General features: G+C 38.1%; 2 protein-coding genes across 5 annotated transcripts in view; one reads left to right on the plus strand and one right to left on the minus strand.

Annotated features, from left to right (window-relative positions):
- LOC112051627 (ubiquitin carboxyl-terminal hydrolase 32) overlaps positions 1-14815 on the plus strand; it is a 59094-nt gene extending 44279 nt beyond the window's left edge. For all 4 annotated transcript variants that reach the window (XM_052883205.1, XM_052883208.1, XM_052883206.1 and 1 more), the window contains exons 19-26: positions 1146-1390; positions 2268-2456; positions 4848-4990; positions 5657-5775; positions 6090-6227; positions 6941-7126; positions 7969-8424; positions 10455-14815. In XM_052883205.1, the coding sequence (XP_052739165.1) occupies positions 1146-1390; positions 2268-2456; positions 4848-4990; positions 5657-5775; positions 6090-6227; positions 6941-7126; positions 7969-8424; positions 10455-10730 (1752 nt within the window). In that variant the 3' untranslated portion in view covers positions 10731-14815. The remainder of the gene's footprint in view (positions 1-1145; positions 1391-2267; positions 2457-4847; positions 4991-5656; positions 5776-6089; positions 6228-6940; positions 7127-7968; positions 8425-10454) is intronic.
- Positions 14816-15938: 1123 nt separating this feature from the next.
- LOC112051622 (14-3-3 protein epsilon) overlaps positions 15939-24114 on the minus strand; it is a 35163-nt gene continuing 26987 nt past the window's right edge. The window contains exons 4-6 of the mRNA XM_052883209.1: positions 19890-20048; positions 18434-18623; positions 15939-17371 (exon numbers count right to left, since the gene is read on the minus strand). Coding sequence (XP_052739169.1) covers positions 17316-17371; positions 18434-18623; positions 19890-20048 — 405 coding nt within the window. The 3' untranslated portion in view covers positions 15939-17315. The remainder of the gene's footprint in view (positions 17372-18433; positions 18624-19889; positions 20049-24114) is intronic.

Below are 24114 nucleotides of genomic sequence, written 5' to 3' on the forward strand. Positions count from 1 at the left end.
ATATGTGCTCTATATAAAATTTAATACTAAAAATTATAATAAATCATTTTACGACAATATAAAGACAATTACAGGTATAATATGAACAAGATTATTCAATGTTTTTTTAGTGTTTGCATTTGTAAGCAGTAAGATGATATTTTTGATATATGTAGAGTATTTTTCTAGAAATCATTTTGTTTTTTAATATCACACTTAGCTTATTGAGTATGCTATTCAATGTGCACTTATGCAGCAAAAATTTGTACAGTAGTTTGGAAAGGAATTTGCTTTGAAAATTGCATTTTTGTTGTGTAAAATACAAATAACGTAAGACTATATTTTTGGGAACCTCCAAGTATATTTCAATCACATATTATTTTTACTTGGCCTCTTTGCATTCACACATATTTATGCTTGTGTTTAAATAAAAAAAAAAAAAAAAAATACCGACCGAATTGAGAACCTCCTCCTTTTTGAAGTCGGTTAAAAAGCAATGTGTTTTTCAGTGTGACGTCACTTATTTTGTTTCACAGACAGTGAACAAGCAAAATGTGTGTAAATGTGTGAAGGTGCCATTTAAAAATAATTTTCATATGTATTGCATTTTTAAAAGTTGTTCTGGAGCTAATTATTGCTAGGTTTTCTTGTATGTGTTGTAAGTTTTTTCGGCTATTGTATTTTTTCGTTATTAGCTTTCAAATTATTTTCATTTTATCTTGTAGCTTTGTGGACGTAATAGAGTAATGTTTAGAAATTGGTGTCGTAGATTTATTTTAGTAGTGAATTGTAGTTTTTATAATGTGTCTAATAATATCTATCTTGATAAAATGTGTATAAATTGTTAAATTTATTTATGTGTACCGGACTCAAAATCTTATAAAAAATTTTTGCTTTCAAAGAACTATAAAGATGAGCAATTATTTAAGTTATAGTGCCAAATTATTTCTACTAAAATTGCGATAAAAAAAATGGGAGGGGGGGGGTTAATAAGTTGAATAGTTTTGGGGGAGTGCTCCCATAGATATCGTCACACAAGATTTTTAATATATAAGGTGAATAATTTTGTCTTATATTTCATAAATACTCGTAAATGATTGTTGGTGATCACGGTAATCGTGGTGATGATGTTAATTCAGCAATAACAATTTTAATGACTTTTGCAGCGGTCGCGCTCGGAAATTCTTATGTCCCAGAGTCCCCCAAGCACAATGTATGGAGAACGGCACACGTTGCCGCGGGGCACGCGGGTGAACCACTCCCCTACACCCAGCGTGCGGTCTTTGAACGTTCGCAACGCCCCGCGCTTCTCAAGCGTCAAGTTTGCGTCGTCGCCCGCACATATGTACCGAATGAACCACTTCAGCGATTCCACGTACGACAACGCGCACTACCTGGTCGCTGTTCACAGGTGAGGATAGACTAATAGATGAATTGTGTAAATGAGACATCGCTCGCACAGTTCAGGGATGCGACTGTATAAAGGGAGTGAAAGAGAAACGGACTAGCTCACTCATGTGATTGTTGTCTGCTCCTCTCGGGCTCTCAAGTGTAAAATGGCACACTCTACCGAGGAGCACGCGAGGGGAACCACTCCCCTACGCCCAGCGTGCGATCTTTGAACGTTCGCAACGCCCCGCGCTTCTCGAGGGTCAAGTTTGCGTCGTCGCCCGCACATATGTACTGAATGAACCACTTCAGCGATTCCACGTACGACAAAGCACACTACCTGGTCGCTGTTCACAGGTGAGGATAGACTGATAGGTGAATTGCGTAAATGAGTCATCGCCCGCACAGTTCAGGGGTGCAGGTTATGAAGGCCGTTAGAGAGGAGCGGACCAGTTCGCCTATCAAAATATGTCAACTATGCGTCTATTGTCTGCTTCTCTCCGGCTCTTGTGAACCACTCCCCTACACCCAGTGAAGCTCTTTGAACGTTCGGAATGCTCTTCTTCATTCTCAGTCTTCATTTCGGTTCCGACTAAACCTCTTCCTCGATTCACCGTTCTACGATATCGTGCGCTACCTGCTAGCCACAGTTGAGGATAGGATAGACGAATAGGCGGACTACGTAAATGAGTCCTCGCCCGCGCAATTCAGGAGTATGACTTCAGAGAGGAGTTAAAATGCTCAGCAATACGCGGGCCTATCAATGAAAGAATAAGAATGCTTCTGCTACTCTATCAAACATATGTATTGCGAGGTTGAGGACTTTCTATCCCCAACCAATTAAGCTAAAATTTTGTCTTTAGTTTTAGATGGATTATCATTTATTGCATTATTTGTAGGAAACAAGTGGCGGGCGAGGCGTACCTGGTGCCGTGGCAGCGCGCGCGGCTCGCACTGTTCGGCGTGCCGCTGGTGGTGCGCGCGGCGCCGGGCGCGTCCGGCCGCGAGCTGTACGCGCGCGTGTGGACGCACGTCGCGCGCCTGCTGTCTGCGCGCCCCGCCACACGGGCCAACCACGCGGCCGACTGGTGCGTACTCACTGTACTACAAGCGACTTTATAGTTACAGCAATCTGTAACACTGTTCATTTATCTTTTCTGTTGGTTATATTAATGAACTACAAACGTTATTATACAGGGTTAATTTTCGTAAATATGCAATAATTTCAGAAATAACTTAGAATCGATAATACTATCGATCTATGATTTCAAAAACCCTCCTTAATTTTGACATTTTTTGAAATAATTTTTCCATGAAAATACACAATGTATGGACATAGTGTATCACTGCAAAATCCAGCCGCGTAAAGATACCTAACTATCGCAAGGAAGCGGCTGGTAAGTAGGTAACTGTCTCTAGTCAAAACAAGTAGGTAGGTGTAGGTCCCACGTGTAAACAATCTTATCGCTCCAACCTTTTCGTCTTGCCGACAACAAACGCACCGCACCGCGGGCGCACGGTACGGGAGAAGGGGAGAGGGCGGCTTTTGTTTTAAATTATTGAATTGAATCAGTCAGTTACGTTCGTGTCCTTGACCTAATTACTGCGCGTGCTTGCAAAGTTTTAAGTTTTTAATTAAGTGACCCGTAACCGTTATGTCTCGATCAGTGTACTCAAATCGAGAATTTTATGAAATGGTGCGCTGTTACAATTTAAGTGGTGAAAGCTTAGTTCGCGCGCAAGTGTTATATCGGACTGAAAGCATACCTCGGCTGCAGAGACAAGGCTTAAACCCCAGGCTGCCATCTAGAGCCACAATTTTAGCGGCAACGCAAAGACTGTTAGATTACGGGCAGTTTACCACACCTAGACATGCTAGTGGTAGAGGCGGCCACAGGCAAATTACACTTCAACTGGAAACTGAAATTTTACAGTTCTTCGAACGTAAACCCTGCGCTAGCACGAACGATGCAGCTCGACGTTTTAGTGTGAGCCAATATTACGTGTGGAAGTTACTGAACACAACTGGACTCCATCCTTACCACTACCAACGCGTACAATCTTTACACGACAACGATGGCCCTGCTCGTGTACGTTTTTGTGAGTGGTTACTTGCAAATGAAAATGTTAATATTTTATGGACTGACGAAGCTTTGTTTACGCGCGTAGGAATTTACAATAGTAAAAATGAACATTTTTGGGCCTTGAGTAATCCACACGTCATTAAAAGTAGTTACCATCAAGAACGATTCAGTATAAATGTATGGGCCGGTATAATTGGCAATGTCATCGTGGGTCCTATTTTTATTGAAGGTAGATTAACGGGCGCAACCTACCTGGATATGCTTAGTGGAGTCATAGAGGAGATGTTAGATGATGTGCCACTAAACCTAATACGCAACTATTACTATCAACACGATGGTGCTCCGCCTCATTACGCAAGTGATGTGCGCAATTTCTTGAACAATAAGTACGGTAACCAATGGATTGGACGCGGAGGCCCGGTACCGTGGCCAGCTAGGTCTCCAGACTTAACCCCACTTGATTTTTACTTGTGGGGTGAAATTAAGAGACGTGTCTATGTGGAAGAGGCACAAAGTGTTGATAATCTGCGTGACAAAATAAGTGCAGCCTTTAATGATATTAAAAGTGACACAGAAACACTTAATTTAATAAAAAACAATTTAGGCAAACGTGCCCGTTTGTGTGTTCAACGAAATGGCCTACATTTTGAGCAACTTTTAAAATATTCATAAATAAACTAAATAGGTACTTAGACAATATTAATGATTAACCTGCCTGCAATTATTTATCATCTAAGTAATTGTGTTTTTCGTGTTAAATTGTTATCATAACTTTTTAAAAATATCTAATAATAAAAGACATTACGTACTTTACCCATCTTCTTAGTTAGTTTTTAATAATTGATGAGTGATCGCTAGACACTAGGTTAGTCGTGTAGGTACTTGAGCCCAGCTGATCGCATCGCGTCGAACGAGAACCGCACCGGGCGGCGAGAGAGCATTGAACTTGATTTTTAGGTAAGTGCCTACAGCATATTAGACTCATATCTTACGTACTAGTACTCTACCTACAATGTACAGTGCCCTTGAGTTTTTAAGAATTAGGATTTCATTGGGAATTTTTCAAATCCTTGCAACTTAAAAACTACCATGATTTATGCAATAATTTTCAAATTGTATTTTTATTTTGCTTTTTAAATTTAAAATTCAAAATAATGAAAGTCTATGAAAATTAACCCTGTATGTAGCTTAAGTGTCGTCGATGTACTAGCCAATGGGGTGAAGTTGCCACGGAATTCAAAATGTAGGGTAGAGTGAAAATATCATAGTATGTTAGTGTTACGATATGGTAGGGGTAGGCGATAGGTTAGTATGTTAGTGGAAGAGTAGGCGTAAGGGGTAGAAGGTTGCAGAAATGCACATAAGTATAGTAAAAGTACATTGTGTTGTCCGCAGCGACGACAGCCTCGGCTACGAGTTCCCGTTCACGCTGCGCGTGGTGGGCGGCGACGGGCTGTGGTGCGCGCTGTGCGCCTGGCCCGCGCTGTGCCGCGGCTGCGCGCTGCCCACCGACGACGCGCCGCTCGTCGCTTGCAATGGTGAATACTTCAGTGTGTGTGCGGCGACACAGCCTCGGCCACGAGTTCCCGTTCACGCTGCGCGTGGTGGGCGGCGACGGGCGGTGTATTGTATAGCCTATACTTATATAGCCTTCCTCTATACATATGGACAATGGGGATGATGACTAGGTTTTAATATATTGATTTTTATGATACATTCGGGTAAATAAGGTCAATGTTAACTAATTTATACATAAAAAGCAAAGATTGACTGGATATTTGCAAAATTTTAAAATGTACTAAAAATATTTTATCGTAATTACATGAAAATTCATACAGTTTTAGCTTCCTTACATTAAATGTGACATTTTTTAATAAATGAACTATAAACATAAACGCAGAAATAACAAAGATATTAGTAATTTTGTTTAAACGCCCATACAAATCTAACGATCACTAATTGCCTACGACGTCATAAGTGCGTACCATTTTATATGGGGCGTTTTTCAGGGAGCGCTGCGGCAGCGCTGCAAATCCCTGTAGCTCCGAAAGTAATGATCGCAGATACCCTGTTACTTTTACAAAATTGCTTTACTATTAGCGTACTCTTAATTTATATACAATTTAAAAAACTGTCATCATCCCTATTCTGATTTATATATTATAGTATAGATAGTAAAAGACTGTATTACAACAATGTTGCAGGCACGGTACGAGCGAGGCGGCGCTCGGCGGGCGCGCGGCCCGACCTGCCCGACACCAACTCGCCGATAGCGAAGGCCAAGCTGTTCCGACAGACCAGCGCCCGCCTCACGGACGCTGAGGTGAGTTACTCTTTGTATCCTGCCCCTATAGCCAAGTGGCACGGCGATTCTCTTTCTACGATCACAAACGCTTCGAAAACTGGAAAAATGTATGATAATGACATTTGCTATCGACAGGTCACGTGATCAAATTCTCATATTTTTTTCTAGTTTTCGAAGCGTTTGCGATTGTAGAAAGAGAATCGACATACCACTTGCAAGTGACGTGCATCAGACGTGAGTTTTTCATTCATCGCTACACGCCCCCCGGCCCGCGCGCAACATCGGGAGTGTTATGAACGAAGTTGCCAAGCTAGAGTATATTATACTTTCAGAACGAAAGTCGCGTCGGCGGCGGCGAGATCCGACGGCTGGACATCAACGCGTTGCGTAATGTACGCGGACGCGTGATGCTCGCCATCGACTGGGACCCTACGGCGCTGCATCTGCGCTACCAGTCCACAAGGGAAAAGGTACACGCATCAAGCCGAAAGCGTTATTTATAACCTTATGAACACATTCATAACATTAAAACATGAACAAAAACTTACAGTAAACAAAACCGTTTTGTTACAACATGAACATAAACTTATGGTAAACAAAATTTATTTAATATGACATGAACAAAAACTCATGGTAAATAAGACTCTTTTGATACGACATGACCTAAAAATTATGGTAAACAAATCCTTCAATCCAAAAATTGATACAACAAGAACAAAACAAAAAAAAACAAATTAACAAAACTTATTTGATACAACATGAAGATCAACTTGTTAATCAAGTTAGGTCTGAGCGCGCTAAACGAAGAAATCTAAACGGTAAACGAAAAAAGAGTTTTGGGTCTCTTACCCCTTAACAGAAAAGCTAATAAAAACGGTTTGTCTATATGTGAATGTTTTCGAAGTAAAACTTCTTTACGCACGCTTAACTTGCAGAGTAAGTTAGTGAACACGTTACGAAACGTGTAATCGGGCGCGGATTTTAGAATGCGTGCTGCCATCTAGTGTAACGGTGTTTGTTATTTTGAACGACCAATAGATGGCGTTCTTAGAGAACTTTGAAACAAACCCTTTTTGTATAATTCAAGGTCCTGTAAAGCAGTTTTGCCTAAAGCTCATAGATGGCGCTGTTTTCTTATTTTACTTCAGTCGTGTGGTCTGAAGCTCACTCGTTTTTTGAGCAGGCGTGGATAGAGCACGGCTCGGTGGGCGAGTGCGAGGCGGCGGCGTCGCGGCCCATCGACCTGGCGAGCTGCCTGCGCGCCTTCACCTCCGAGGAGAGCCTGGAGCAGCGCTACCACTGCGCCGCGTGCCGCAGCGCGCAGCCCGCCACCAAGAAGCTGCAGATATGGAGGCTGCCGCCCATCATCGTAAGTGAATAGTGTACTTGACGTCTGAATAGCAGACGAATAAACCAATCAAAACTGCTTAAACCCAATGATTTGTGAATAACAAATAAACCAACTCCTCACAGAATAAAATTATTTATAGTGTGTATGATCGAAGCGTCCGGAATACGATGCACCGTAGCAAACCTGCGTCAAACAACATCAAAAGTTTGATAAAAAAAAACGTGAACTGTCACGGGGCGCCTGGCAGATGTGAAACATCTCGCTCTCTAAATTATCACGATCAGACATTTTATTATCAGAAAAATAATTTGTTTTCAAGTAAAACCCAGGTTATGTGTACTGTAGTAAACAACACTGTATACACTACGGAGTATACACTAAAGGTATCCGAGCTTAGTGTAGCGAGAGAGATGGCTTAGCGCCGGATCGAGTGGGAGAGAATCGCACAATCGATTGCGCATGGCGACGCGTCGCCACACCGTGCACACTACTGCATATAGACTGTGTATATATACTATCATATAGCGTGGCGACGCGTCGCCACGGCATGCGTAGCCACACCAGAAATCGGTTTTACGTGCAGCTTTAGATGTTTCACATCAATTATGGTTGCAAGTATTTCATGCGTAAAATTATACATCTGCTACGTCCCAAAGCCACAAGGATCTAGATTAGCCCACCTAAAAATTTTTTCTAAAATGACAGAAGGTTTTATCCACCTACAAACACTCACTCTACAAATACTAATAGATGGAGTACCTTTTGCACGCTAATTCTGTTTTTCAACTGTTCCCAAGCCACTGAGATGAAAAAGTTCAATTACTTAATGGAAAATAAGCATACAATGTTTACGATTTCAGATAATCCACCTCAAACGTTTCCAATATGTGAACAACAAGTGGATAAAATCCCACAAAGTAGTCAACTTCCCGTTCCAAGACTTCGATCCAACGCCGTTCCTCGCGTCCGTGCCACAAGAGACCATCCTCAGGCATACTGAACTGAAGAACATGTCAAAAAGACGGTCGTCCATGTTCGTCGATGTCGACGACCACATATCGGAGAGCGATACGGAGAACTCCGATGATGATGCGCTTAAATCCAACGATGCAACATCGGCGGATTCGTCGAAGAGGAAAAACAAATATGAGAAGAAGAAACGGGAGTCGGTGGAGGTGAAAGGCAGGCAGCGGCTCGAGTCGACCAGTTTGACGGCGACGCCGGTGCTCGATGACAATCTGGTGGATTACCACCAACATCATTTGAAGCCTGAACAGGATACTTTCGATCTGAAGTACAGATTGTATGCTGTTGTGGTAAGTCATACATCATTATTTCATTACATCATTTTGTTTAACGACTAGCAGACACCCTGCTAGTTCCATTTCCGCGAGAATCATCAACCCATATTTTCTGTATTATCCTGATTAGGTAGTATTGGAAATAATGAAAGACTTATTTATTATATTCTTACAACTAACGGACGCCCGCGACTTCGTCCGCGTGAAACTCGATGTAAATTACTCCTTCCTACCCCTACCCTACCTCTGCCCTACCCCTACCCTAGCCCTACCCCTTTATTTTTTAAATTTTTTCTGTCATAATTAACTTCTCCTGACAATAACAAACACATAAAAAAAATAGTGAAATCGGTCCAACAATTCATGCGTGATGGCGTGACTAAGGGATATATGGGTATAGAGTGATAAATAAAGATAAGGATAGGGATTTTAAAATATTAGTATCAAATTAATTAACAATTTTAATTTATTTAAACTCGTATTTATTTAATTATTTAATACGTTCATTGTTAACCCGCTTTCATAAATATATGCAAAAGGCACAAACGAAAGCAGTTTCAAAAATATTTATGGTATCATGACGCTTATACAAATCTTGATACAAAATCTTGATAGTAAATAATCTGAGTTACCATAAAATATACGATTCCCCCGAAAGAATACACAAGCGTGTGCTAATGTACTACTAACGCCATCTAGTGCGGCTCTGCGAACTAACACGAACAAAGTACTAGCACTTAGCCATCCCGGCGTAAGGTAGCCACAGAATCCCTACCAGCACAGGACAAACTACCGGTCATGACACCGCCCCAGCTCTGGATACAGTGCCGGATGTACCAGTAAGCTGAGATGGCTGGAGCTTAGGGCGGCCCAAAACATTTTCTCGAACAGAAATAAAGAAAATCATCGCTTAATATAGGTACATAGAAAAACTGTGTATTGAAAATGTAACTAGTATTCTAGTACTCTACGGTACATAATTATAGTAAATAAAAAATTTTAATAAAAAAATACAGCCGACTTCAAAATCACAAAAATGTTTTACTTAACTAAGAAGCGAAAAATAACATCGTACTATGTTGTAACTTCTGATCAGCTTGAAGGCGGCACTAAGTTAGTGATGTATTAATTCAAGCTGTTTAAATCATAAAGATTTTAACTGGATTTTCAAACATTTCTTTCAGATACGGCTTAAAAGCAGTACCTAAAAGAAATGTTTGAATCTCTGGTGTGCAGGTTTCCTCACCATGTTTTTCCTTGCTGTACCTGAAAGAAATGTTTGAATCTCTGGTGTGCAGGATTCCTCACCATGTTTTTCCTTGCTGTACCTGAAAGAAATGTTTGAATCTCTGGTGTGCAGGTTTCCTCACCATGTTTTTCCTTGTTGTACCTGAAAGAAATGTTTGAATCTCTGGTGTGCAGGATTCCTCACCATGTTTTTCCTTGCTGTACCTGAAAGAAATGTTTGAATCTCTGGTGTGCAGGTTTCCTCACCATGTTTTTCCTTGCTGTACCTAAAAGAAATGTTTTAATCTCTCGTGTGCAGGATTCCTCACCATGTTTTTCCTTGCTGTACCTGAAAGAAATGTTAGAATCTCTGGTGTGCAGGTTTCCTCACCACGTTTTTCCTTGCTGTACCTAAAGAAATGTTTGAATCTCTGGTGTGCAGGATTCCTCACCATGTTTTTCCTTGCTGTAACTGAAAGAAATGTATGAATCTCTGGTGTGAAGGTTTCCTCACCATGTTTTTCCTTGCTGTACCTGAAAGAAATGTATGAATCTCTGGTGTGAAGGTTTCCTCACCATGTTTTTCCTTGCTGTACCTGAAAGAAATGTTTGAATCTCTGGTGTGCAGGTTTCCTCACCATGTTTTTCCTTTACCGTTTGAGACACGTAATATTTAATTTCTTAAAATGCACACAACTGAAAAGTTGGAGGTGTATGCGCCCGACCGGATTCAAACCCACACTCTCCAGGATCGGAGGCAGAGGCCACTGGGCTATTTTGTTTGTATAGATTTGTGAACCCCAAAATTTTCATTTCAGTCGCACTCTGGTCAACTAAGCGGGGGTCACTACGTGGCGTACGCTCGCAACCCCACAGGCGCCTGGCTCTGCTACAACGACAGCTCGTGCCGGGAGCTGCCCGCGCGGCCCCAGCCCCCGCTCGACCCCGCGGCCGCCTACCTGCTGTTCTACGAGCGCAAGGGGCTGCGCTACGACGCGTACCTGCCCGACACGCGGGGTCGAGCGCCCCCCGCGCCGCCCGACCTGCTCGACCCCGACGACGCGGACTTGGGGAAGATGTGCGTCATCTCTTAAACTGCGTCCAGACAGGGCTAGTTCGTATCGACTATACGCGTTGATTAATGTTACTTTTTTTTTTTAATTTTGGGGTCCGATTTATTACGAATTTTTTATGCAATAATTTTTAAGCCACCTCTCTCTCTCTTTCTCTCTATCTTTACAAAGTTGTTGAAAAAATAACTAGTTGAGTTTATTACTTGAGCATAATGGATACACCCAGGGTTGAGCTGTTCAATTTTATATTTATAAAATATTCTGACTTGCAGTCTGTACCTTAGAAATCCATATTATAAAAAAATGGGATTTTCACAATATGGGTTTCTAAGCCGCCTCCTTCTCTATCTTTACAAACTCGTGTGTATTTACTTGAATTAAATATTTAATAAAAGCAACTCTACTGTAAGAGTTGAAAAAATCATCACTAAAATATTTTAAATAGAGTTGAGAAAGTACGACCTGACTTAAAGTAACAATTTTTTTAAATAAATATATTAACGCGTCTAGTTCGCGCGTATTGCATGCGAATTTCGTCCTTCTGGATAAGGTTTCAGTGCGCGGAATTAACTATTGTCGTATGAACACTCAAATGACTAAATAACGTTTAGAAGTGCCAGTGACATCTTTGATTGAAGTGAATTGGAAGAAGAAATGTTGCTGTGTTGCTAATCAAACATAGTATTTTCGAATTTGTTACAATTGTGTTGCCAGCGTGAAACAGAACAAGTATTTATCGTGTCTTATATTATCGCAAAAACAGTGACGTAATCTAGGCTGTCATCATTCCGCCCTCTGGGACAGGCTCAAAAAGGCTAGAACTCAGAGCTGTAAAGTTCATGAAAAATAATGCGCCCTCTGGATATAAAAAAGTTACATTTTAAAATATTAAATGCATTTAATCAGGTTGTTCGTGTATCATAACATAAAGCTAGCTGTGTACACTTTCAAGTTAACAAAAGATATGTTTCGCCAAACTTATAGTCTGCTCTGAACACGAGGCATTTGGCTGTGCAATGTACTAAATCATAATATTTAAGATCTTTACCGCAATCTCTTTTACTCGGTTAGGCCTATTACGATCCTTCGCTTGGTACCTCGGACCTATTATAGAAGGACCTGTATCGCACTCATAGTCACGAACAAAATTGTCTGTCATTTTCTGAGGAAAACGAGCTTAGATTTGGTATATATCTTATACTAAACTAGAGGTTTTTGCCCGTTTTTTACACAATTCAATTACACAAAAAGGTATTTTTACGGAGCTCTTTAACCGACGAACACGATTACAACTATTTAACATTGATACTATAGAGAAAGTTTTTATAATCGCATTAGATCGTTGATCATATACTTTGACAGAAAAGTAACGTCTAGCGAGGCAGGTCCTATACAATAATTGGTCTGAGCTTAGTACGAACGATTTTTGGGCGGTAAATCCAAAAATTGTTCGTACTCGACTAAAATACTAAAGTAGTCTGTACGGCCTATTAGAGATAGACAGAGATAGAAGACAAGATGGCGACATTTGATTAGTTTTTGATTTTGTCCACGCGCAAACTTATCGTGCTTTACTGAGTGAGGCTAATATACCTGCGCAGTTCGCCGTGTTGCTGTCAGTAATACGGTTTTTTATGATGCTTTTATATATCTCATAACGTTTATTTAAAAACGAATTATTTATTTATTCAATGTATACAGGTTGCTCCAAATTCATAAAATAATAGTTCTATATGTATTTCATATAATTTATATAGTTTTTTAGATTTTTAAACATACGTTGTTAACTTGAGAATGTACACTAAAACATCAAAATACTCACAACCTTGCTTGTCACCCATCTACCTAGACGCAAAAATATGTATTTTCGATGTGTTCTCATTAGAACAGCATCATGGTTAAACTCATATTCATTAGTCATTTGTACACTCTGTTATATACAGTGGCGTGGATTTCATAGCAAATATATAGCAAAATAGGCAAAGATGCCACTGCCTACCCTAAGGACTTATTATGTGTATGTAGGAGGAATTTTCTATTTTGAATAATCTGTATGTATAGTGCCTGCCCTTGTCAAACACCGAGTGCACGCCACTGGTTGTAAATTAAGTGCCAGGATAGTGCCATGTCTCCATTTCCACCTTCAAGTCATTTTGTACCTCAAATGGTACATTATGCCTGCTTTATGTAAATGTCTCAAAAATGTATATAATATATAACTTATTTACTCAATTTTAATCTGCATAGTGTTATTATGTTCATAATACATCTACTATATATGCCGACTCAAAACTGATATTATTATTATTCTATAAATAATCATTAAAATACTAATTTCATTTGTGTTGAAACAAATTCACTTCTTAAATAAATTGAACAAGTTTCGAACATTATTGATATTTTGTATTAAAAAAGAAACAGAAATATTTAGAAAAAAATCAATTCATTTAAAGAAATGGTTCTAATGTTCTTAATCATTTTTATAATAAGGCCTAAATAATAATGGTAAAATAATATTCTCTAAAATTTTAATTGTAAATAAAATCTCCTTGCCTTATAAATTTCCAGAAAAATATACTTTTATTTAAACTTATGAAAATAACTTATGAATCCTTATGAAAATAAACTAACTAATATAAAGATGTTTTCTTTTTGAGAATTTTTCTAGAATTTATTTGGATTTCTTTAAATTTGTGATAAATATCCCTTCACTCAATCTTTGTTTAATTCATATTTTATCATATAATATTATCAATCAACGGGCATTTTTGTTTTAAAATCAAAAGTAAAATTTTAATTACTTCTAACAGTTTTGAGGAATTTATTGTTTTATTTCATAACTATTTAATATTTGGCGTAACTTCTAAATATAAATATGAATTTATATAACATTGCCACTTATACAAATGTTAGTTATTTTAAAACCCTTAAAAATAGTACTGTCTTTTTAACAAAGGAAAAAGATAGAGTAAATTAATAATTTACACGAATTAGCAACGTTTTGTCAGATTTTTTTAGTTATTTACGGAGACTGATGTGATAGAATAATATAAAATGTGATGTATGACATTAACTCAAATTTTATTTAAATATTTAAGTAAGTGATATAAAAGTTATTAATTTTAATTTTGATGCCCCAGAATAAATATTTGTTGGCAGCAATGCTACCATATTTTCAAAAATGTGCTTTTACTATGTGAGAAATTTGATTGGGTACATTATTTTTTTTATAGGCACTAAACCCGTTGAGGAAGAATTACTTTTTCCGTCAAATTTTTTTAAAGCATCCATATAACTATTCTGAATGCACAAAATAATTAAATTTTCGAAAATATACACTAGTTTTGCTGCTGACTAATGAACAAATAGGTAACAAGGCATCTATAGAACTTATGTTATCATTATTTTTATTACCTATGACATAGCCAATATTATGCTTTTTGAGTTTAGTAGTAAGATGGAGTTCGTTGCAGTGTTCTGCATAGACTTGCTCATCTCAGCATGTTATTCATATTTTATGTCGTGGGTTGTAAAAAAAAATATTTCACTTAAGTATTTTACTAAATATGTATTTAGTATTTACCTAAGTGGATGCTTAATTTTTATAATACGTTATTTTTGTGTAATATATTATTATTTAATTATATTGTAGTAATACCGTTTTAAAATATTCACATTCAATAAATGAGAAGAAAGCGGAAGTCGAAAGTGATCTTTTATATTGATTAGAATTATTTTATAACTATTTGGGCTTACAAAATGCATATGATTTCTTTAGCATAAGCCTGTTGTTATAAAAACAACTAATATGGAATTTTCAGCAATACCATGTTTTTTAAAAATTACTGAAATATTTAAAAACAAACCATTCTCGTTTAAGTTTATATTTCATTGTAAACCCTCATTAAAAAAACATATTGTAATAATGCTGTCTATTCAAATTAATAGTGTAACTCTACAATATTTTTCATACAAAATATGCATTTTAAGTTAACAATATTATCAAGTATCCATATTCTATCTAAAATTAATGATTATAATTTTACTGTTATAAACTTCAATAGTTTAAGTTAATTACCCTGTGCAATAAATATTATTATTTTATATAGCCTCGTTTCATTCACGCCTATAAATATAGTCGGAATCATCTTTACGATGTTTCCGAACATAGTGCTATTAAAAAATTTTAGGTGTCAGCGGCGGTTGACATCAAAAATTTTATAGCGTATGTAACCAAAGAAGAAACTAACTTTAGAAATACTGAACCGCGCTTCAGATTAAGATAAGGTAGGTGTGTTGATAGCTAAAAGGTGTGCATTTCGAAAAACTGGCGATTTGAGCGTAACGTATTGGAATGGGAGGGTTCCAAATTTACAAAATAAAACCCTTATATTTCTGTTACCATGCCACGAGCGCAGTTAATTTTTTACTTATTTTGAGTGAAATAATCTCCTGAATAGTCGCTCATGTTTTCCGATGATTTCAGTAAGCTTAAGTAATTAAAATTGTCTTGGTTGGTCCGCTGAATGCGAAAAAAGTATATAACCATTTATTCTTGCTATCATCTAATCTACCAATTACACTCCTAATGTTGCGCGCGGGGCGGAGGGCGTGTAGCGATGAATGAAAAACCCACGACTGATGCACGTCACTTCTCCGCACGCACGATTTAACACCCGCGCAGTCTTTCCGCCCTTCGCCCGCATATCATGGGAGTGTTATCAACTAACTTGCCAGACTAGCGAGGCAGGTCCCTGTATAATTTGTCTAAACCTTTAGCCTAACAAAGATTACCATACTATTATTATAGCATGACGTAGGTACAGAATTCATTACCTTGTATCATAGAGGAATGCCTTTTATCAATAAAGAAATCCTCGAACTGCAGACAATGAACACTGACCCTGTGCATTGTTTCAGTAAATCGAGCCTTGGCAAGTTCATTAGTTTTTTCTCTTCGTTACTTTATGGAATCCAGAAGTTTACTTACCTTTCATATACTCGCTTCATATTAAAGTGGGCGGATAATTGTGCTTCTGAGTATACTTTAACATTAAACAAACTTGAAAAATTGTAGAGGTTCTATGTTCATCTGTATTTTTTGTTAATATTTCATGGCACACTTCGACGAGTTAACATGAATTTAGATGATTTTCCTTTTCAGATTGAAATTAGGAATTTCATAGTGTTTTTACCTCTATAGGACCAGTAGAAAGAAATGAAACCAGGTTTTGGACTTTTGAATTTTATTATTAGATTTACACTGTCATTTACAATAAATTTCCATGTAGATGGTAAGGGGCATAAATCAATATTGCATAACACTAAGGCTAATTGCATCAGTATTTTTGTGGATAAATTAACAAAATTATATGCAATATTACAAATTCAAATAAAAATAACGCTAATATCTTACTCGGGCACGCACTCGCTGCACACTGCCATGCCCTCGGAGCATGTGCTACTCGGAGTCGGAACAAACATTGGCCAGATTCAGTTCAACATATGTTTAGGTATGAAGATGGAATGTCTTCGAGTGGGCGATACATCGCAAATAAATAATTTTCCAAGTGCATAACCTTAACCTAGCACAACTTTAGAACTACCGTTTGTCCTGCAATAATCGTAGAGATGTAGCGCTACAGCGATATTTTCGAGAAACATGCGAAATTAAAAATAAATTAAAATATTATACAAAATCTCTATCACAATACTCGTAAGTAATTAAAGCGATTCAAGTGTGAATACTCCAAAGTTGTAATACGAAGCGCGCGCGGCGCGGGCGGCGCGGGCGGCGCTCGCCGGCTACAGTTATTGCGAGTAACTACATATATCATCTAATAATGTTACCGTTTAAAATATATCAATAAACGATCGAATGTATACAAACGAAGGGCACGCGGACGCGGTCGCGTGACTATTTGTGCAGACCGTTCGACGCAGTGACACATACGATACAGAGTAATCTATGACATCCACGTGATACATACACTTGGCTACGTGTATACAAAGTAAATACATCGTTACACTTCACTGAACTCGTCGCTGCGGTGCTTGTACTATGCGATTGACGACAGAATTGAATACATTAATTTTACACGCGGTATAAAATACTTAGAAAATTTACAAGTTCCATCTTAACAGGGTAGAAGGTGGAAGATGGAGTGTATAGCTTCAGCCGATACAGTGGTCTCCAGAGGAGGAGCTAAGGAGTTAACATTAGAGATCAATTCAAAGTGAACCGTTAAGAAAATACATTCTTAAGAACATACACAGATAAAATGCAATACCAAAGTACTTTTCTTAAACATTATATATTTTTTTTTTCTCGTAATCGAAAACGAAACATTGAATATATCAAAAGAAGTACATATTTAAAATGTATATTATTACTAGTAGATAATTTGACACGATACATAAACGAATGTTTGCTATGTACGTCAGAATGTAACGGCCAATTTACTCAGTGTATGTATGCGAGAGTTACAACTTCCCGGAGGCGAGTTGAGCTGGAATACCTTTACAACCGGTTGTCATTGAGGGCTGGGTCTTAACATGATACTATAGTTATTTGTTTATTATATTTAAATAGAATGTTAAAAAGTATTACGACACGTCCTGGTCTTCCACATCCTGTGCTTGTTCTTTTTGTTCGGCTTCACCTGAAATACAAATTCTCAATCAGTACCTTGAAGCTAACAAACATTACAAACACGTGAGAATACAGGGAGAAAATATAGCCTATGGCACTCGCAAATAAAGTAGCTTTGTAGTGGTTAAAGAATTTAAATCAACACACAATCTTTTGCTCTTTATAAAATACCATTTTCTCAAATTTAAGCATTATTTTGACAACCATTTTCGAGATAAACCTAACTTAATGTACTGGTCGAGCAGCGGCCGGCAATAGTTGTATGAAAATCCATCTCTCGTGTATAGCGGCAAAATAAATTACTACGTAAAATCATATTTATCGTGAATTTAAAAATGGAACGATCTTCTACTCCGCAAAATGGCGACCAAAGAGGTGACTCCTGTTGTTATTAGTTGTTCGTCAACTCCGTCATTGGTTTTAAAATAGTATTACAAAAATTAACGGAAGCATCTTGTCCCCACCATTGACTTCCCATCAAAACTTTGAAATTCAGAATCACACCTAAGACAAGGCATCTAGGCATTGATGGACTTACGAATGTGTGCCTCGGCTTCGCCTCGGCCCACTCGTTTATCAATGCCTCGCTTGCCGGCCGCTGCAGTAATGTATTATATCCATTTGCCAGTGGTGGGCATTGAACACAGCCATGTTTGGTAGACAAGACACTATTTTTTTCTGATTGTGTAAAGTGTCATAGGCTCTTTACTCAGCGGCGTCACCGGGGGCTTGGGCGAGCAGAAGGATCGCATAATAGGGCCGAAGGCAGAAGCAGAATAGATGGGCGGAACGACTCTCTAAGGGTGTCTGATTTGACTCGAATCTCAGCTTAGAGTACCACTCTGGAAGATTGTTTTGGCATGTTCAGTCCGCGTGCCCCCAAGAACGTGAGTCACGTAAGTGAGAAAAGTCCATGTTCAGGTGACGTCAGATATAGGGGACCGCCTTTGCCAGCGAAGATGCTTGTATTTGTGTTGTCTGGGGAGCATTGTCGGTCGTTATGTCATCGTCAGGATCGTAAAGGAGGAGACACTGCACCAATGGGTTGTCTGCAAGCAGTAGGGAGTCTCACCAGATTCGCCGTCGCCCTGCATGTCGGAGGTCCAGAGCGTGAGGTTGTCGCGCAGCAGCTGCATGATGAGCGTCGAGTCCTTGTAGCTCTCCTCCGACAGCGTGTCCAGCTCGGCGATGGCGTCGTCGAACGCCGCCTTCGCCAGCCGGCACGCGCGGTCTGGACTGTTCAGGATTTCGTAGTAGAATACCTGGAGCAAACAAGTAATGAAAGTTTAGACACGTCATTAACATTTTAACAGCAAAGCCATGTCATCGTTTGGATCGTAAGACGTTTTTGGGACGCCGCTACTTGAAGTTAGCGTTAAAGTTGGGACTGTATGCATGCCCGTGATTTGTCACAGAAACCGGTTTTGCAATGTTTGGAGCGGCTTAAGGGTCGTTTTGGTACGGTGGGCAAACACTACACTAGCGTAGGTTAAGATCGGACGGATCGTGGTTTTATAAAGCGTTAGCTTTGAACGGAGGGAAGACTTAACATGCCCCTTCTCTTAGCCTTTGTGGTAAGCCCGCCTACAATTTCTATCAAGGTTTGTTCAGATCTGTTCAATTGTGTTTTAAAAGATACTAACCTGTTTTGTATAATAGATTTGGAGGAAAACAACATGTTAAAAATCATTTAAATATAAGTATTGACAATTTAATATGTCAGCAAAATAATATTAAATAACCACAAAGTTTAAGGATATAATAATAAAATACTAATAATACTAAAAAAGAGACAGATTGGATTTGTCTATTTTTGTATCCTTAGTTTATATACAGATTGTCTATGTTTTTTTTTGTATCTTTAGTTTAAAAATATGTTCTTTCGTAGAATGCAAGCTAGTATTGCAACAGTGAGGCAGACTTTACATGGAAGGAATGTAAAGGTTTCATTGCTTAGTGACATCAGCCACACTGAGTCATCAGTTTCAGTGTATAGGTGATTAACACCTCTAGTTAACTGCTGTATTATAAGGAGCCTTAAGTCATGTTTTCCTTGGGCGATTAAGACGTACACAAGTGAGTTGATTATTAATAACTAATTAAATGGATTCAAAGGAATTGTTCCTGAATAAAATAAATTGACGACCTCCGTGACGCAGTGGTATGCGCGGTTTATTTACAAGACAGAGGTTCTGTGTTCGATCTCCGGCTCGGCCGATTGAGGTTTTCTAAATTAGTCCAGGTCTGGCTGGTGGGCTTCGGAGGTGGCTAGTTACCACCCTACCGACAAAGACGTACTGTCAAGCGATTTAGCGTTCCGGTATGATGTGTAGAAACCGAAAAGGGGTATGGATTTCATCCTACTTCTAACAAGTTAACTTGATGGGGTGTGGGCGGCAGTTCCGTCATGGCGATGTCGGAGGCGGCCTTGTACGCGACCAGCGAGTTCTCGGCCGCCTCCTTGCGGTCGTTGCCTGTTGCGAACTCCGCCAGGTGCCGGTGCAGTCGGATGTACACTGAACACTCACCGAGAAGTTGAGCGCGAGGCCGAGGCGGATGGGGTGTGTGGGCGGCAGTTCCGTCATGGCGATGTCGGAGGCGGCCTTGTACGCGACCAGCGAGTTCTCGGCCGCCTCCTTGCGGTCGTTGCCTGTTGCGAACTCCGCCAGGTACCGGTGGTAGTCACCCTGGAAAGTAAACAACACATCATTACATTTTATTGTTCCCATTCTACTTCATTATTACTAACTACAGGGCCAGGCCTCGCTCATTAGAAACGAGGGGATGTAAAATATAAACCCACCACGCTGTTCCAATTACTGGTTAGCGGGCTGCTGATGTCTAATGAACAACTGCACTAACAGATGTTAATGATGATGTTAAGGGACTAGATAGACTTGGTATTAAATTCACTTTCATGCATTTCTGAGAATAAAAACTTAACTGACTGGTAACGTTTTTTGGTACGGATCCCTAATAAAAAGGCTTTTTAGTTGAGAGTAATATTAAATTACGTAAAAAAGTGCCTCTCTCGTGTGTAAGGAGGCATTACATACATCCCCTGCAGACTAAATCAATGCGTGAGCCCCTAGTTTCGTAGAGAGCACTAAGTCGACGGATGCACAATGTGTAATGCGTTCTTGAGTCCTTTAATCTTGTCTGCGCGTTTAGAGAGTACTACATTTTAATAATGTGAAGAAAGAACAGTCGTTATTGAGAAACGTGCATACCTTTTACAAGCTTTTATTTCATTGAATTGTTTATTTATGTATGTTATGTTAGGTCTAATCTTGAAGTTGAACTAGGTTTATTGTAAAAGGTTTATTCCTAATATACCCAAGATTTTTAATTATAAATTTTTGGATGGCAATGCTAAGGGACATCATTATAAAACCAATATATCAGACCCGCAAAATGGACTAGTTGGTTATTTTGTATGCACCTAAATATACTAGCAGAGCAGAGCTAGATCCATGGAGCATTTTTACAATTGATTACTACGAGACAATGTACCACGCAATTTGTAGGACATAGTGGCTGTTTAGGTGTTTAACTAATAACTAAGCAACAGTAATAATACAGCTGGTTAGTAACATTTTTTAATAACCTCTTTATTGATACTAGTTGGGGAGTTTACTAAAAGTTGTTACTTAACAGCCACAATTGGTACATTATCTCATTCGATCCGATGAATTGTATCCAATGAAGCTACTCTCAGAAACTTAACTTCATAGTAATCAATTGTAAAAATGTTCCATGAATCCTGGGCTATAATACTGGGTATCAATTGAATGGGTCTGAGAGTACAAAAATAAAAAGACAAAGGGCTTGTGTTTATATACCGTTTCTATATAAGGCAAACACATTGACGATTGTCAAATAATTAAGTGCAAAATAAAACCAATTTAAACTTACATGGATTATGGACAAATTTCAAAAAACATAATCACTACACAGAAAAGTATTTATCAGACAATTTCTTGACACAAAAGTGCTATAAAAAGTTTCAGAGAAAATATTGCAAGCAATTTTGTAAAATCATGAAGTTTGGAATGTCTGTATCCAAGCAGAAACCGAAGTAAATTATGCCATTTCGAATGCCTAAGCACTACTGTGTTGGAGACGAGCCAGAATTGGGTCGGCGAACTATTTTTTTTTTATTTCGCATTACGAGATCTACACTCCACGGATTACATAATTGAGACAAGTGCAAGAGTGTTACTAATTCTTCCAACTATCCGACAATTGCGGGATAATCTTGAATTAATAATAATAAATATACTTAAACAATACACATCACTATCTAGCCCCAAAGCACAGTATAACCAGTAGGTGGACTTCATACTAAAGGTCGAAAGGCGAGCTATACCTACGCACCTCGTACGTGGGGTGATCGTGGGGTGAAGACCGTTGCGACTGTGCCGCGGTGACGAACGCAGTGTATTGGATTTTTTAATTATGACGACTAGGAAAAAAGTTATTATTTTTATAAAGTTTGATTAATATTTTATATTCTAAAGGCATAATTTAAAAAATATATATATAAATAAATGCTTCAATGATAAAATTGTGTAAATAGGTAAATGACGTAAACGGTAATATAATATTATTAAATAATTATTTACTAACTTCTTCATTTAGGTTGTTTTCTTTGATTATTATGTAATACATAGATTCTTAGATCTTATGACATGTATGTTTTCTATACCTGTATTTTAATGTAATAAAGAAGTTAAGTAAAGAAGTTGTTTGAATTTAACAACATTATTGTGTTGCTCATACTTTAATGTATTTGAATAAAAAGAGTAAAGAGCCAGCTGATATTAATATACCTATCCAGATTTTTTTATTAACGAAACCCGGTCAATCTCAATTTGTTTTTTGTAGTTCCTTACCTACATGCCAAGTCAGAATCAATTTTTTATCGTCTATTCTATAGTGTGGAGGTATCGCTATCGGTATTTTTGTGCATTACATAAGGGATTAAAGTGCTAACATAATCTACGGAACCCTACACTGCGCGTGGCCTGACACGCACTTGACTGATTTTTTATTATTTGGTCACCTAGTGTGGTGGTAATACCTAGATGGCATCACCAAAATAAATATATGAAGGTCCTTCAAGATCATTGATTAGTATCAGCCTTATTTAAATCTACCAATCAAAAAACAACACGCATTTTATTGATCACTTCCTATTTTACTACAATTTACAAAGTATTTTATTTGTTTATTTAAAAAAAAGTATATTTACAATCACAGAACTAAATGGAAACACAAAGTTGGCAAATGTTATTAAAATGCTGGAGGCGGGCAGCCCTATCACATGTTTACGGAGCGCGCGGCTGTAGGTATTTATTTCAAAAATACGGCCGAGTTATTATACTGCTTGTTATATCTACTGTGCCCAAAGTAAGCATACAGAGTAGCTTGTGTTATGGGTACTAAGATAGTTGATATTATAATATTTATATACATTTATATACTACATATAAATACTTATACACCGTGCTACCGGCCGCGTCTATAATCCGCCGCGACATGTATGTATCCATTACGAAAAACTCTATAGTAATATTAAAAATAAGCTGAAGCACATTCACACGCTATCGAAAAAAAAAATTAAAATTGATGAAAAAACTTCAGAACATCCTGTTTCATTCTGTTTGGGAAGAAGAAGTTAATGAACTTTAACCTAGTTTCAGAAATTTTGTTGTTTAATACCTACATACCTACTATTTTTGATACACCTAGTCGGCGGCAGTGTCTTTACTAGGGCTGTTAATAAAATATCGATATATCAAAATATCGACATTATCACATATTAGCGATAAGTATTCATTACTAATATTTTTATGGACGATATATCGATAGTTCGATATTGAAACGTAGATATCGATACTAGATATTTTTAACAAGATTTAATTTTTTATATCCCTCGCAAATTATTTAAACTAATACATTATCAAACATAATCTACTTTACTTTATTTATACTTTATTACGTTTTTCATATTTTAGTTTATTTAATTGCATTTTATCGAAAATGTCACTGAAATAAGTAAAACGTAATGTATTCAGATAGTATACACTACTTTACCCTCAGACAAAACTTTAAACATGTTTAATCGTATTAATTTACTTGTCAATTTAGTTACATAAAAAAATAGTGAAGTTTAATAAATACTTAATTGTTAAAAGTTTTCATTTAGCTGAAAATTTTATTTTGAAATTATCGATATATCGAGAATCCGATATTTTAAAAAATAGCAAGCCCTAGTCTTTTGCGGTTTCCTTTTTGATAACGCCGCTCGCCGTCTAACCCGTAACTATTGTCGGCAATGTCCAAAAATAGGTACAGGTAAGAAATGTATCTTTCGATCGTTTCTTATAACGCAAGGTGATTGGTTGGGTCTTAATAATTCGATCATTCGGGTCACGGGTCTTTCGTGTTTTGTGTATCGTTACGACTCGACTTAAAGTATGTAGTTACTTGAGTCTTAAACTGAACATCCGTAGGACATGAATCGGAACCCTTTTTTTATTCGTTACAAGTTATCCATCGACTACAATTATTTCACCTGACGGTAGTGTAGTAAGAGATTATGCAATCTGAAATGGAAACGGACTAACTTATTAGGGGGAGTATTTGAATCCACGGCTTGGCGGTACGTCTTTGTCGGTAGGGTGGTAACGAGCCACGATCGAAGTCTCCCACCAGCCAGGCCTGGACCAAAACCCCAATCGGCCCAAC

The sequence above is a fragment of the Bicyclus anynana genome, chromosome 8 (genome assembly GCF_947172395.1).
Source record: "Bicyclus anynana chromosome 8, ilBicAnyn1.1, whole genome shotgun sequence".
NCBI lineage: Eukaryota > Metazoa > Arthropoda > Insecta > Lepidoptera > Nymphalidae > Bicyclus > Bicyclus anynana.